At 44.8% G+C, this 15,146-nt stretch overlaps 1 protein-coding gene across 3 annotated transcripts in view; it reads left to right on the plus strand.

Moving 5' to 3' along the window:
- Nucleotides 1-15,146, plus strand: part of Bka (FCF1 rRNA-processing protein Bka) — a 242,981-nt gene that overhangs the window by 197,270 nt on the left and 30,565 nt on the right. Inside the window, exon 8 of one of the 3 annotated variants that reach the window (XM_068392026.1) lies at nucleotides 9,242-9,464. The exons of the other annotated variants lie outside the window; for them this stretch is intronic. Within the exon in view, the coding sequence (XP_068248127.1) occupies nucleotides 9,242-9,281 (40 nt within the window). The 3' untranslated portion in view covers nucleotides 9,282-9,464. Of the gene's footprint in view, nucleotides 1-9,241; nucleotides 9,465-15,146 lie in introns of those variants that run through there. 3 annotated transcript variants of the gene reach the window in all.

The following is a 15,146-nucleotide window of genomic DNA, read 5'->3' on the forward strand; positions in this document are numbered from 1 at the left end:
AATTCCGACCCTTTGGATTAGTACAGTATAGGAGACAAATGATGTCTGGTAGAAAGGAAGTGTCCTTTTTGGCACACCAGTCAGCGAACGAATGGGCCAATTGTGTATTGAAGAGGAGGGCGACCCTGTGGCCCAATTTTGTAAACAAATAGGTCTGTGGGTAGCACCAACATCATAGAACGGATCAGTGTGAGAGTCGATGTCAGTCTTGCCAAGGAGTCATGTGCAGACATTGGTGAAGTACAAAACGGCTTTGCAGGGCCATGATCTACCTGTAGTCTCTCTCAAGGGCTTGCAAGATCATTGGATGAAGAAAGCTGCTTTGACTTTCTCTAGACTCTGATCAGGACCACCTGTAACCTCTCCCAATTGGAAGGTCTGTGCAATCATAGTCCTTTCGAGGCCTTCAACATGGTCAGTACAGGAAGGGATAGTGTTAGTGATAGAAGGGGACACTGATCTTGGCATACCCCTCTCCGGCTGTTGCAAATAGGGTTATGCCTATCATGCCATTGGGCAACCTTTCAGGGACATAGATCAAACCTTGTGTTGTGAGTGTCCTTCAGGACGGGTACTTACTACCTTTTCTGGACTGTCATCCCCTTCATTATCTAGCAGGCTGATAGTATTCACAATTTATCGTCCATCTCCGCCGAGAGATACCCCTAACCATCCTGTTCCAGTTGTATGGAAGGTACAACCTGATCGTAACTGATGGATGAAGAAAAGATTTCACTTGGGGAGTTCCACTTAACTTCCCAAGTCCGAGCATGCAACTCTTCTCAGATGCTTCAAATGATGGGTGGGCCACAAACCAGGAGGACCTGGTCTCATCAACCTGTTCACTGCATGGCTGAACGAGTAACTCCTTGTGTTTTGATCCCATGTTCCAGACCCAGAGGATGTGTTTGAGGACACTTTCCAACACCCATGGGATTGCCTGGATACCTATGATTTTCTTCAATTCAGGCTGATTTGCCAGCTAATAAACAGTGTTGATCACCATAGGCTCCTTTTTCTAAAAAGTTCTTCACCCATGTCTTTCTCTTATTTTTGCTCTTTCGTGACTGTATCAAAAGTGCCAAGTAAAATACAGACGCTGCTGTAACAACCTCTACACTCATCACAGGCATAATGACAGTTGAGGTCTTGACAGGAAACAATGTTTGGAAACTCTTTCCATACAATTTGCAAACTGTTTGGAATAAATTATTTGGAAACACTTTTCTAAGTGTTTGTAAACCGTTTTGAAACATTTTTTTCCAAACAATGTTTCTTGGTGTGGAAAGGCCTTGAATTATGTCAGTGTCAATGACTCTGGCTTAGCACTGACAGAACCGAGAATGAAGTTCCATACAACATATCCTTTCGGATATACAGTAGGTTCTTCCACGGCTGCCTCCCAGTCTAGTATTGGGACCTAGCCTAACACCAGCAACATCTTTATGCTCAGGTAATTAGGAGGTTGACAAGTGTCATCAATTTTGCTGCTCCTCAAGATCGAAGTGTATCGGCATTTTACGGGTTAGTAACCAGCTAGTTTGGTTATGAGAACTTCCTCCCTCCAGAAGATGAGTCTCCTATTAAAAGACGATGATTTGTACTTTATTCGTGGAGGAACAAATCAAAATATTGTTTAGTAATTTGTATTTTTCCTTACTATACAAACCTGAATCCATTGAATTACACTGCCTGCTTCAACCACCCTGCAAGTCCTAGGTTAAAGGTTAAAATAAGGGTAGCTCCACCTTTTGGGTAGGCGACGTGGCCTACCTACCACCCATCAGGCAACTATGTTTACCTAATTAAAAGTTTTAAACGTCTGTTCCAACTTCGTGAAAGTCAAACTCCTGTTAATTGACTCGGATTTGTATGGTTAGGAAAAAGACATATTACTTCAAGAATTTTCCATATTTTCAGTAGCACAGAAATACGGGATGTTATCAGGTCTTTTGTGATTGAAAAGCTCCAAAGTCTAATAATTGATTGGAACTTGGATGTCATTTTAAAGACTAATAGGTCATTCTTATGAGCTGATAGAAAGGTAAAGTTTCAAGGACTTGTCTGTTAAAAGGGTTTTCTTGATTACTTTAGCTTTAGATAAAAGGGTTAGTGAATTATATACAGTATATTCAATATACGAGGATTACGAGATTTTCGGATATGTCGTCCAGTTGTGGTTTAGGCGACTGATATTTTTATTAAAGTGTCCCCTCCCTCCCTCCTCACCATGTTCAATGACCATATGTGAATGATATCTTAATAAACAACTAACAATATTGGTGATACAAAATGTGGTAGGCTACTGCATTGTCAGGTTATATTAGAATGTGCTTTTTTGGTGTAAGATTTATTTTTATTTTGTCGTGTTGCAAAATTAATCTTGGGTAAGTAGTTAAATAATTATTATTGTAGTTTAGAAATTATGGTTTTTGGTTCATCTTTCACTGTAGTAGGTAGTAGTTTTAAATATTTAACTTAGCCGGTGAATATATAATAGCTGCAACTCTGCGGCTCGACAGAAAACACACTCAAAAAACTCGCGAGCGATCGCTATGAAGGTTGCGGGTGTGCCCACCAGCGCCAACTGTCGGCCAGATACCACTCTTGTATGTAAACAAAACCTTCAATTCTTCTCTGTCGACGTTGACGACAAGACGTATCAATACTCGCTGTAGAACCTGGAGTTTTCTCAACATATTTGGTGAAGTACTTCATTTTGGTTTGAGCTTTTGCAGTGCAGGTATTTTATCTTCATCCTAAATCTTGAACTCGTTTTTGGATAGATTTAATTTTTGATGACAAAGAGAGTATGGACTTTCTTTGACTTTTAAATGGCCGACCCTTCCCTTAGACGGAAGTGTGTTTAGGCTTTTAGCAATTATCTTATCACGTTATAAATTAATTATAGATTTTCCTCTATATATTTTATATCTCACCGCCTTTATTAGGCCTCTTCGATTAACTTTCCATTTATAATAAACATCAAAATAAATTTTAATGATTTGTTTATATGCGACCTTTCCTGAGAGTAGGCGGTCCTAACTTGGAAACCGAAGTTAAACAACGTTGAGCCCTTTTCAATCATAAATAGCTTTTAAAGAGCTAATGATTTAAAACTTTTTAAATGAATATTTTTTAATAGATATTTTATGAAAGATTTTCTTTGAATAGTCTTCGTACTGTTTCAAAGATGAACTAACGTTTAGTTTATTTATGCTACGCAGTTTGCGCTCTATCGTTACGATAGAGAGAGAGAGTATCACGGTTTCACTTTGCAGAAAGAGTAAATCGATTCTGACGTTTTGTTCATTCTTCTTTCAAAGCTTAAATGTTTTAAATTCTATTTTAAAGGAACTTTTTAATTGAAAAACCTTTCAGTTTTTTCCTTTGGTCAAATAACATGTTTTTTTGACGAAACGTAAGTGGGCTCTTCTCTTAGGTGCGAAATTAAGAGAGAGAGAGAGAGAGAGATAGAGACGGAGGGAGAGAGAGGAGAGAAAACGTTCCGTTCAAGCGGGTTACGTTGTTCTCGAGTTACTCTCGTCCCTAGTCTCTGTACGGGGAGAAAGGATAAAACGTTTTTAGTTTTTTATTCTCGTCTCCAGGCAATGTACGGTGAGAGATTGAAAACGTAGTTTTGAATGAACTAGTGTTTAGTCTCTTCCCCAGCCATTGAATTTTTTATCTTAAAATATGTTTACTGTTTTTTGCTGGTATTAATGTGCTTGCATTATACGACTGATTTCGCAATTACAACCTTTTGATGAGGGTAGAATTGCGTGCTTCAGGTAGAAATCAGTTTTATTCATACCTGATGTGAATTGTTAAAAGATTCGATTTCAGTGAAATAAGTGCAAAACAGAAAATCGTAGTGATAAAGTGATATTGCGCAAAGTGTTATCAGTGTTGCGACCGAGGGTTCGTCTGTTCGTGCCTGTCGTTCGCCTAGTCCGGGACCTCTTGCAAGCTCCCAAGCCCAGGGGAGAAGTAATGTCGTACGACTTATGGGTTCGAGAGGCCTTGATCAGCGAACAGACGTTCCCTCTATGGTATCGGGTGTATCTTACCAAGATCACCCCTACCATAAGGCGAGAGAAACGATTTTCTCCTCGTCATCCGAAGGCTTTTCGCATAAGAAAACGTGAAACAAGGTTTCGAGGCCCTTTAAGCGAAAGTCAGTCCTTTCAGGACAGGTCCAGCGTCCTGGTTGTAGCCATTAGGACAGCTCTGACCCTATGCAGTCATCGGAAGACTGCTTGCCGCCTAACAAAAGCGTAACACAGACTCCGAGAGTCTTTTTGTAGGCAAGGTTTTGCGGTCACAGACGTTACCCTCGTCTCTTACCGCAACCATTCCCGTTGATCCTAAATGGGTTGTATGGCAAGACATGCAGAATAAGCTTGCCTCCCTTATGGAAGACTATTCTGCCGATAAGTCCGTTGAGCCTAGCCGTTTATCTCATCGAGATCCTGGCTTTCAGCCACCCTAACGTTCCTTTGTGCGTCCTGTTGACGTTGACGTAGCTAAGCCACGTCAGTCAGGTTGTTTAGAACCACACTCGATGCGGTCTCGTTTGGTTTTTCAGCCACATTTGGACGTTAGGCCACTTGCTGATGCTCCTGTTGACGTTCAGGACGTTCGCTAACAATCGGAGTTGACTTGTTTTGACGCTGAGCGTCAACCTCCGCATTCTAGAGTTGTTTTGACTGCTCAGTCTAGGCGGTCAAAGCAGTCTCGAGTGGACGCTGTGCGTCCTCACGCACCTGTTGTTGTTGACAGTTCACAGACTGTCAAGCAGTTACATGACGTTGCGTCCTGGTCTCTCGCACCTGTTGTTGTTGACAGTTCACAGACTGTCAAGCAGTTACATGACGTTGCGTCCTGGGCCGCTACTAATGCACCAGTGCGTGTGGACTCTGCTTGTAAAGCATTGCCACCACGGTAGGTCTCTCCCTTGCTTGAGACTCAGCTATTATCGGACAAGGTTCCTTCAGATGAGGAAGTTGCTGTTCCCCCTCCTACTGATATTCCCTTGAGGACTCTGTCAGACGGAGAGGAGCCTAAAGCTGCTTAGCCCTCTATGGACTTTAAATAAATCATGCTGATTTTTAAGGATCTTTGTCCGGATCTTTTTGTAACTGCTGCTCCTCGTTCGCCTAAACGTCAGAGCTTACACTAGGCCTAGCTACTTCGAAGCCGTTGTTTTATAAGCTAGTGCTCTCTCGCTCTCCTAGAGAGCTTTACGTTTGCTAGGCGACTGGTTTATCACCAGGAGGAGTTTGGGGGATACAGCCTTTGCTTTCCCTTCTTTTAAACTGGCTTATAGAGCGAGAGTCTGATATGACATGAGAGAAGTTCTCGGCTTGGGAGTTCCTGCCTCTGCCCAGATAGACTTCTCAAACCTCATAGACTCTCCCTGGCGCCTGGCCATGAGACGCTCCAAGATTTTACAGGTCAACTTCACAGCTGTTTTCGAGCCTTTGAAGTTTTGCTGTACAATTATGTCATGCATAAACAAGGCTTTCAGGGATGGCTCCAATGATCTGACAGCCACGTTCTCTGCAGGAACAAGTCCCTCAGGGATGGCTCCATGATTTGGCAGCCATGTTCACTGCAGGAGTACGTAAGAGGCAAGTGCGCTCAATGTGTTCATTGTCAAGACAAACTTCACGATGAAGTCTACCAGGCTGTCTTGACAGCATTTATGGAAGGCGACTGGATGGTCTCTCTCGACCTTCAGGAGGCATACTTCCACATTCCTATACACCCGGATTCCCAACCGTTTCTGAGGTTTGTTTACAGGAATGTGGGGTACCAGTTTCGAGCCCTGTGCTTTGGCCTCAGTCCTGCGCCTCTCGTGTTTACGAGGCTCATGAGGAATGTGGCAAAATCCCTCCATCTATCGGGGATCCGAGCCTCCCTGTACTTGGACGACTGGCTTCTCAGAGCATCGTCCAGCCTTCGCTGTCTGCAGGATCTACATTGGACGTTGAGTCTGGCCAGGGAGTTGGGACTTGTGGTCAACCTAAAGTCCCAACTGATCCCATCCCAGATTATTCTATTTTTGGGGATGGAGATTCGCAGTCAAGCCCTGCTCGAAGTCCAACTAATGCTGAAAAGAAAACGTTTATTCAGTCAGGAGTTGGAACAGTCTCGTAGGGACTCTCCCATCCCTGGAGCAGTTTGTCTCACTAGGGAGACTACCCCTTCTGCCTCTCCGGTTCCATCTAGCCTCTCACTGGAACTAGGACAAGACATTAGAGACGGTATCATTCCCAGTCTCCGAGCCAATAAAGGCATGCCTGAAATGGTGGGACAGCAATATCAGTCTGAGAGAGGGACTATCCCTAGCAGTCAAGAACCCAAACCACGTGTTGTCCTCAGACGCGTCGGGTTTGGGTTGGGGTGCGACCCTGGACGGTCGGGAATGCTCGGGTCTGTGGACCTCAAGTCAAAAGAGCATGCACATCAACGGCAAGGAGCTATTAGCAGTCCACTTGGCCTTGATGATATTAGAAAGCGTCTTCGAAACTAAGTGGTAGAGGTCAACTCAGACAACACCACAACTTTGGCGTACATCTCCAAGCAAGGAGGCACACGCTGCTCGAGATCGCAAGGGACCTTCTCTTATGGTCTAGAATTCGAGGCATCTCCCTGTTGACGAGATTCATCCAGGGGGACTTGAACGTCTTGGCAGACTGTCTCAGTCGGAGGGGTCAGGTGATACCCACGGAATGGACCCTCCACAAGGACGTGGGCAAGAGTCTTTGGGCTTCTTGGGGTCAACCAACCATAGACCTCTTTGCCTCCTCGTTGACCAAAAGGTTACCAATCTTTTGCTCTCCAGTCCTAGATACAGAAGCAATCTACATAGACGCGTTTCTACTGGATTGGTCTTTTATGGACTTATATGCATTCCCACCATTCAAGATAGTCAACAAGGTACTGCAGAAGTTCGCCTCTCACGAAGGGACAAGGTTGACGTTGGTTGCTACCCTCTGGCCCGCGAGAGAGTGGTTCACCGAGGTACTTCAATGGCTGGTAGACTTTCCAAGAAGTCTTCCTCTAAGGGTAGATCTGTTACGTCAGCCCCACGTAAAGAATGTCCATCAAAGCCTCCCCGCTCTTCGTCTGACTTCCTTCACACTATCGAAAGACTCTCAAGAGCTAGAGGTTTTTCGAAGGAGGCAGTCAGTGCGATTGCAAGAGCTAGGAGAGCTTCTACCATTAGAGTATACCAGTCGAAGTGGGAAGTCTTTCGATACTGGTGCAAGTCAGCATCTGTGTCCTCGTCCAGTACCTCTGTAGCCCAAATCGCAGATTTTCTTTTACATCTGAGAAAGGTTCGCTCCCTTTCAGCTCCCACGATTAAGGGCTACAGGAGCATGTTGGCTTCGGTCTTTCGACATAGAGGCTTAGATTTTTCCAACAATAAAGATCTCCAAGATCTCCTTAAGTCTTTCGAGACCTCTAAGGAACGTCGTTTGGCAACTCCTGGATGGAACTTAGACGTGGTCCTAAGGTTCCTCATGTCAGACAGGTTTGAGCCATTACATTCAGCCTCCCTGAAGGATCTCACCCTCAAGACACTTTTCCTAGTGTGCTTGGCTTCGGCTAAAAGGGTCAGTGAACTTCATGCCTTCAGTAAGAACATCGGCTTTTCTACAGAAAAAAGCCACTTGTTCACTTCAACTTGGTTTCCTGGCCAAAAATGAACTGCCTTCTCGTCCTTGGCCTAAATCTTTTGATATTCCTTGCTTATCAGAGATCGTAGGCAACGAACTGGCAAGAGTATTATGTCCTGTTAGAGCTCTTAAGTTCGATTTAGCTCGTACTAAGTCATTACGAGGGAAATCTGAGGCATTTTGGTGCTCAGTTAAGTAACCTTCATTGCCTATGTCAAAGAATTCTTTGTCATATTTTATCAGATTTTTTTAATACGAGAAGCTCATTCTCACTTGAATGAGAAAGACCGATGTTTGCTTAAGGTTAAGACGCACGAAGTTAGAGATATAGCAACCTCCGTGGCCTTCAAGCAAAATAAATCTCTGCAAAGTATTATGGACGCGACTTTTTGGAGAAACAAGTCAGTGTTCGCGTCATTTTACTTAAAAGATGTCCAGACTCTTTACGAGGACTGCTACACACTGGGTCCATTCGTTGCAGCGAGTGCAGTAGTGGGTGAGGGTTCTACCACTACACTTCCCTAATTCCAATATCCTTTTAATCTGTCTCTTGAAATGTTTTTAATATTGTTTTATGGGTTGTTCGGAAGGCTAAGAAGCCTTTCGCATCCTGATTGATTTGGCGGGTGGTCAAAGTCATTTCTTGAGAGCGCCCAGATTAGGGGTTTGATGAGGTCCTGTTGTATGGGTTGCAGCCCTTGATACTTCAGCTCCTGGGAGTCTGTCAGCATCCTAAGAGGATCGCTGGGCTCCGTGAGGAAGACAGACTTACAAGGCAGAGTAATCGTCTAAGTCAACTTCCTTACCAGGTACCTATTTATTTTGGTTTTGTTATATTGATAACTGCCAAAATGAAAAAACTCTTAGCTTATACGCTGTAAACATAATTAACTTTGGTCTCTACCCACCTCCTTGGGTGTGAATCAGCTATTATATATTCACCGGCTAAGTTAAATATTTAAAAATGATATTTTAATTATAAAATAAATTTTTGAATATACTTACCCGGTGAATATATAAATTAAATGACCCTCCCTTCCTCCCCAATAGAGACACAGCGGGACGAGAAGAATTGAAGGTTTTGTTTACATACAAGAGTGGTATCTGGCCGACAGTTGGCGCTGGTGGGCACACCCGCAACCTTCATAGCGATCGCTCGCGAGTTTTTTGAGTGTGTTTTCTGTCGAGCCGCAGAGTTGCAGCTATTATATATTCACCGGGTAAGTATATTCAAAAATTTATTTTATAATTAAAATATCATTTTTATCTTTCCCTGCAGTGGGTAGTAGTAGAAATCTTTTGAAATAGTATAGACCCCTTTAGATTGCAGTAGTAATTTTATTCTTATTTATTCTTTTTGTTAACCTACTTTTTATTTTTATTTATCATTTTTTTAACCCATTTATTTTTATTTATCCCTCTTGTCACTTTTAAATGTAATATTTGCACAGGGATATATAATTTGTATTCCAGGTTATGGTTAGTTCATTAATAATTAGTAGTTGCAATAAAGTACTGTACTGTAGTCATTCTTTATATGATTTCTGTTTCAGGTTTGTCATTGAAAGAATGCCAGATGCACCTCAGATGTAGCTAAGGTAATTTTGAAAAAAGTAGAGAAAAATATAAAATGTTTGTTTCATTATAAGAAATTATCATTTGTGAAAGTGAGTATAGTAGTGTTTTTCCAGTTTGTATTTCTAATGAATATTAACAATATTAATATGGTAAATTAAGGTTACTTGATATATTTTAGTAATAAATGTTATCACCGTAGTTGGAATGTTTCTTTTAACCTTGAAATTTGTTTAACTTGTTCGTTGGCCATTAGGACCAGCTGTTGTTTTACATACACTGCACCTCTGTAACCCAAACTATTTGAGCAAATTTTGCCCAGTGAAACAAGCTATTCAGTCTAACGTAGATAGTTTCACTGTGACTTCTATAAATTCATTTTACTAGTACCATATATCAATTCTCTGAAACAAAGCCATGAATGAAGTTTTGTAAGAATCTTCAATCATTTCAATTTATCCAATCATTAAATTTTTAAGAAGTTTCAGTGCATTAAGTAAGACCTAATATATTCGTTAAGAACAAACCTTTACCTATATAATTGAATTAGGGTGGAACCACCCCATTGCTCACCTGTGGAAGGTTGAATCCTACGTGGCTATGTGGCACAGCACTTGGCTCACATTTGTTTGGTAGGTCTGTTGATCCCACCTGGATTACCACCCCAGTTTATCCAGCTGCAGGTGGTTATAGTATTACTCAAAGATTATACCTTAATATTTCATTCAATTCAGAACTCGCTAATTGGTAGTCCTGAAAATGCTGAATGTTCTCGTTTTATTTTTTGAAAAGCCACAATTTCTTTTGTAGGAACAAGAATGTCAAAATTGTAAGAAAATATTAGGTACTGTTTAACGAGTTTTGAGGGAAAAGAATTGCAAGACGTATGCTGTATATGACTTTAATTTTTGTTCATTCAAGACCGATACGTATGACAAAGAATATATTTTATCCGACCTAACATCTAATGTTGAATTTATTTTCGTTTTTCTGTTAATATTGTGGAGAAAAACTTTCACAATATTATACACCTTGAATTGTAAACTCAGAAGTTTAAATACAACATCTTTTCATTATTTTTTTCTCAAGGCCGTTCACCTTTCATGGGCCTCCGGCAGTGTACTAACGGGAGAGCCCCTTTCCCGTTCGCGGGTTAGGTTGCACTTCCGATTGTTTTCTCAATTATTTAAGTGAAATTATAATTGTTTGTAATTTAACTTTTCAGCTTCTTCTCCGTGGGGAACACTTCCCTTCGGAGGATCAGTGGTTCTTTCTATTAGTGAATATTTTTAGCTGATTTAAATAATTGTAATTCATGTTTTATTATAGTTACTCTCAGCTCCAATTCTCCCGTCGATGTCGACCGGGGAAGGGAGAGTGCAGTACTTATTTTATGTTTGTTCCCTCGGTGGTCTCCCTTCCCGTCGCCAACTAGGTGTTCCTCCTGAGGGAATTTTGTTACATAAATTATTTTATTTTTCCTCAGTTAGCGATGCAGTTTTCTTCGTTCGACTAAGAGTGCCGACAAAGCAGAGCTGTTCTGTTCATGCCTGGAGAATCTGCTGTCACTGCCGTCTCTCAGAGGACGTCATCCCTTTTCTTAGAAGTACGCCCATGGCAACACCTGATCAGCACTCCAGCTATGCTTTCTCAGGTAGCGCTCTCATCAGATCATCTTAGAGCGCTACCAGGAGGTTCGCCTCCAGGGGTTGGACAACTTTCCCTTCCGAGGGAGAGTTTTCCTCCCCAGGTGTGAGGTTGTTTCTCCCTTCCGAGGGAGAACTTCCTGCATCTACATCACTTCATTGACTCCGACTGCTGGTGCTGTCTTCGCCTAGACTATGCTCCCCCCTTGCTGAGTCTCTCTTCCTTCGGGGCGGAGCCTAGTCTTAGGTAAGTCTCTCCTGCGAAGTGATCACCTCTCATTCGCGAGAGGGGCCACTCATAGACACTCCTCTTCGGAGGATTGCTACTGCTGAAGATCAGCTTGCTGGTCCACTGGCCCTCATGGGCGTCATCTGTTCCTGGACCTTCTCCTGACAACACTGCAGCTAGTCCTCGGACTTCGGTCCTGGACTCTGATAGTTCGCGATCTCCACCGGTGGATGTTCGCCCTTCCAAAGGTCACATCCCAGTTCCTGATTGTCCTACCAGCTGACCTGCTGACCTACCAGCACAACCTCACCACAGAGAGAAACATTTGTCAGCTCACCAGCCAGCCTACGATCGTGGGCGCAACAGAGCTCACCGAACCTCAACGCTCACCCGTGCAACTTCGGTCTCCTGCTCGCCCAATGATTTCCTGCGTGCCGATGATCTCCTGCGTTCCAACATTCTCCTGCATGCCAGCGTTCTCCTGGGCGCCAGCACGCTCCCGCGTGCTTCCGCCATCGTTGTCCTACGCGCCAGCACTCTCCTCCGTGCCAACGATCTCTGTGCACCAGCGTTCGCCTGCGCGCCATCACTTCCGTGCACGCACGCCAGCAGTCTTCCACGCGCCCCAGCAGCCTTCCAAGCGTGCACGCCAGCAGTCTTCCACGCGCCCCAGCAGCCTTCCGAGCGTGCACGCCAGCAGTCATTCGCACGTGAGTTCTTGCCCGCAATCGCGTGCCCACGCCCGACCAGTCGCACGCTTCTGTGTATTCTAGGGAGACTGAACAACACCCTACACAGTACCGTACTGCGCACCAGCGCTCTCCTGCGCACTTGCGCTCTCAGATCCAGCGCTCTCCTGCTCACTTGCGCTCTCAGATCCAGCGCTCTACTGCTCACTTGCGCTATCCTGCGCACTTGCGCTCTCAGATCCAGCGATCTCCTGCGCACTTGAGCTCTCAGATCCAGCGATCTCCTGCGCACTTGCGCTCTCAGATCCAGCACTCTCCTGCTCACTTGCGCTCTCAGATCCAGCGCTCTCCTGCGCACTTGCGTTCTCAGATCCAGCGCTCTCCTGCGCAGTTGCTTTCTCAGATCCAATGCGCCAGCTCTTGCCAAAGAGCCACCGCTGACCTGTGCACCAGCACTCTCAAATCCAATGCTCGCCAATGCGCTAGCTCTTGCCAAAGAGCCAGGGCTCACCTGTGCACCAGCGCTTGCCTGTTCGCCAGCGTTCATCTGCGCATTCACCGAAAACTGCGCTTCAGCAAAAACTGCGCTTCAGCAAAAACTGCGCTTCAGCAAAAACTGAGCACCAGCATCATCCTGTGCACCATCGCTCCAGTACTCTCCTGCGCACTTGCGCAATAGGCAAAAAGAATGAAAACTTTTTGATAGGTCACCGTTGCCCCATTCCTCTCCCCACAAACGCATTACAGCATGGCCGCTGGGAAAAGAGGGAATAGGCTTCACAGAAGGGCTCAAGATCCCGAAGATTCCATCTTCCAAGGGGAATCAAACGCATCTACCATCGGTCGAGACTCTTCACAGGGAACCCTTGGTCCCTTTCTCTTCAGGAGTTCTTCTTGACAGCACCACCATCAGCAAACACAATCTGAACATTGCAAACGGCCTATCATTAGCTCACAAATCTCTAATTACCAATGAGAAATCATCAACCGACTAATTGCTGGATCACCGTTTGCTGATCGCTAGCTCGCCGATCACCAGATCGCCAATTGCTAGCTCATCTCTCTCTGATCATTGACCTCTAGTCTCTCCAATTGCTAACGATCTCTGATTGCTAGCGTACCGATCGCCGATTACTAGTCAATAACCAGTCATCAGCTTGCAGATCACTAGATCGCCGATGGGCAGCTCATTTTTCTTCGATCATTGACCTCACCTTGCTGATATCTGACCAGCCAATTGTCAGCTTGCTGATCTCTGACCAGCCAATCGTCAGCTTGCTGATCTCTGACCAGCCAATCGTCAGCTTGCTGATCTCTGACCAGCCAATCGTCAGCTTGCTGATCTCTGACCAGCCAATCGTCAGCTTGCTGATCTTTAGCTCACCGGTCCGAGATAGATCGCTGATCATCAATGGCTCACCATCACCAACTGACTATCGTTAAACCATTATGCTGTCTCTCAGGGCTCTCTAAGCCGATTACCAACTCATTAATCGCCAACCTTTCTTGGCTGACTAACCAGACAGCCTTCATCTGCCTGTCAGTTACCTTCTTCGGCTCACAGATCGCCGATTCACTGATCATCGGCAATTCGCCATTCACCAGCAGTTCGTGACTCGGACTTATTAGTCAACCTCTGCCCATGGTTCCCTGGATCAGAAGGCATACAACACACTGCTCGCTACTCACCGTTCGCCATCACACCAATCCACTAAAGTGATCGGCAAACAATCACCAACCCTTATCAGCTGCTTGTCGACAGGTGACTACTCGCTAGCACTCTCCAACTGCACAGTAACCACAATACCCAGCCATTAACCATTGATTAACATTAGCCAGACTGATGCTGCTTTAAGGAATAGTATTAATCCCATCAAGGCGCATGGTATGGTTAAGCGTTGCCTTACTTCTGTCAGTTAATTGAGTTGTCTCCCAGGGAAGAATCCTTACACAGGGTATCGCGTCCCTTCCTGTACACCACGAGTCAAGACCCCAGTGTCAACAATCTCCCATGCGAAAGGATCGGCAAGGAGCTGTCCCTTTGGGTCGATGTCCACACCATGTTGGAGTTCGGACAAGTGCTAAGACGCTGGACCTAAAGGACGCATACTTCCAGGCCCATACCATCCATCTTCTAGGAAGGATTGAAGATTCAGTGTAGACAAACAAGAAACACCAATTCAGGGCACTGTGCTTCGGTCTTTCCACAGCACCCATTCTGGTCTCACAGGATCGGCTTCTGTCTCCTCCGTTTCTGGACGACTGACTGACCTTAGCAGACTCGGTGGCAACTTTGCATTAGCACCGGAACTTCTGAAGTCTTTTTACCAAGATCCGGTGATCAACATAAATCTGTGGAAGTCTTCCCTACTTCCCTCTCAGAAGATTGGTGTATCTGGGAATGATTCTAGACACCAATCTCCACAAAACCTTCTCATCAAAGACAGGCGTAGACAAGTCACAAGATCCTTTCTCAAATTGAGAAGAACTCCCAGCCCAGAGTGACTTGAGTCCGATTGGAATCGGGCCTTCGATTCCCCAGACATTCTGACCCCCATGGGACCAGAAGTTTGGACGAACCTCAAGGGATGGGTGTCAGTCGAGAATCTACGGAGTGGTATAACCTTCTCATCCTTCCCAACCCCTCAGATTAGACACATCAAAAGAAGGGAGGAGGGACCATAGTGCTGCACCACACTACCTCAGCCCTCTGGACAGAGTACCTTCACTTAAATTTCTTAAGAGATGAAGGCTAACTTTCCAGTCCTTCAACAGCCTCATCAGTTCCTGTGATGTGATGAGCGACAACACCACACACCACATAGAGGCTCACATCAGCAAGCAAGAAGGAACTTGCTCGCAGCCTCTTCCCATCTAACAGTATAAATACTAAGATGGGTACCACTATCAGCCCACTTCATTCCAGACTAGAGGAATGTGCTCGCCGAATGGTCTTTGGATCACCTGGTAGCTGACAAAGTCCCGACTTTACGAGGTTCTCCAACTAGGGATCTGTTCGCAACGCCCCTGAACCTCAGGCTTTTGCTGCTCCCCAGTCCTAGACCCCAAGGCTCTCTGGCAAGAAGCATGCCAACAATGGTGGGTACAACAACGACGTTTACATCTCGTTCCTGTTTTGTCTGGAGAAGGGTACTCAAGAAGGCTAGAACATCGGTCAGCCTCTCAAGGGCTCTCATAGCTCCGCTATGGCATTACGCAGAACGGTTTCCAAACCTTTTGCAGCTCCTGATAGAGCCTCAAAGAGAACCCTCTCCACGTCACAGACAACCACACTTTGACATCTACCACAAGCTATAGC

The sequence above is a fragment of the Palaemon carinicauda genome, chromosome 18 (assembly GCF_036898095.1).
Source record: "Palaemon carinicauda isolate YSFRI2023 chromosome 18, ASM3689809v2, whole genome shotgun sequence".
In the NCBI taxonomy this organism is placed as follows: domain Eukaryota; kingdom Metazoa; phylum Arthropoda; class Malacostraca; order Decapoda; family Palaemonidae; genus Palaemon; species Palaemon carinicauda.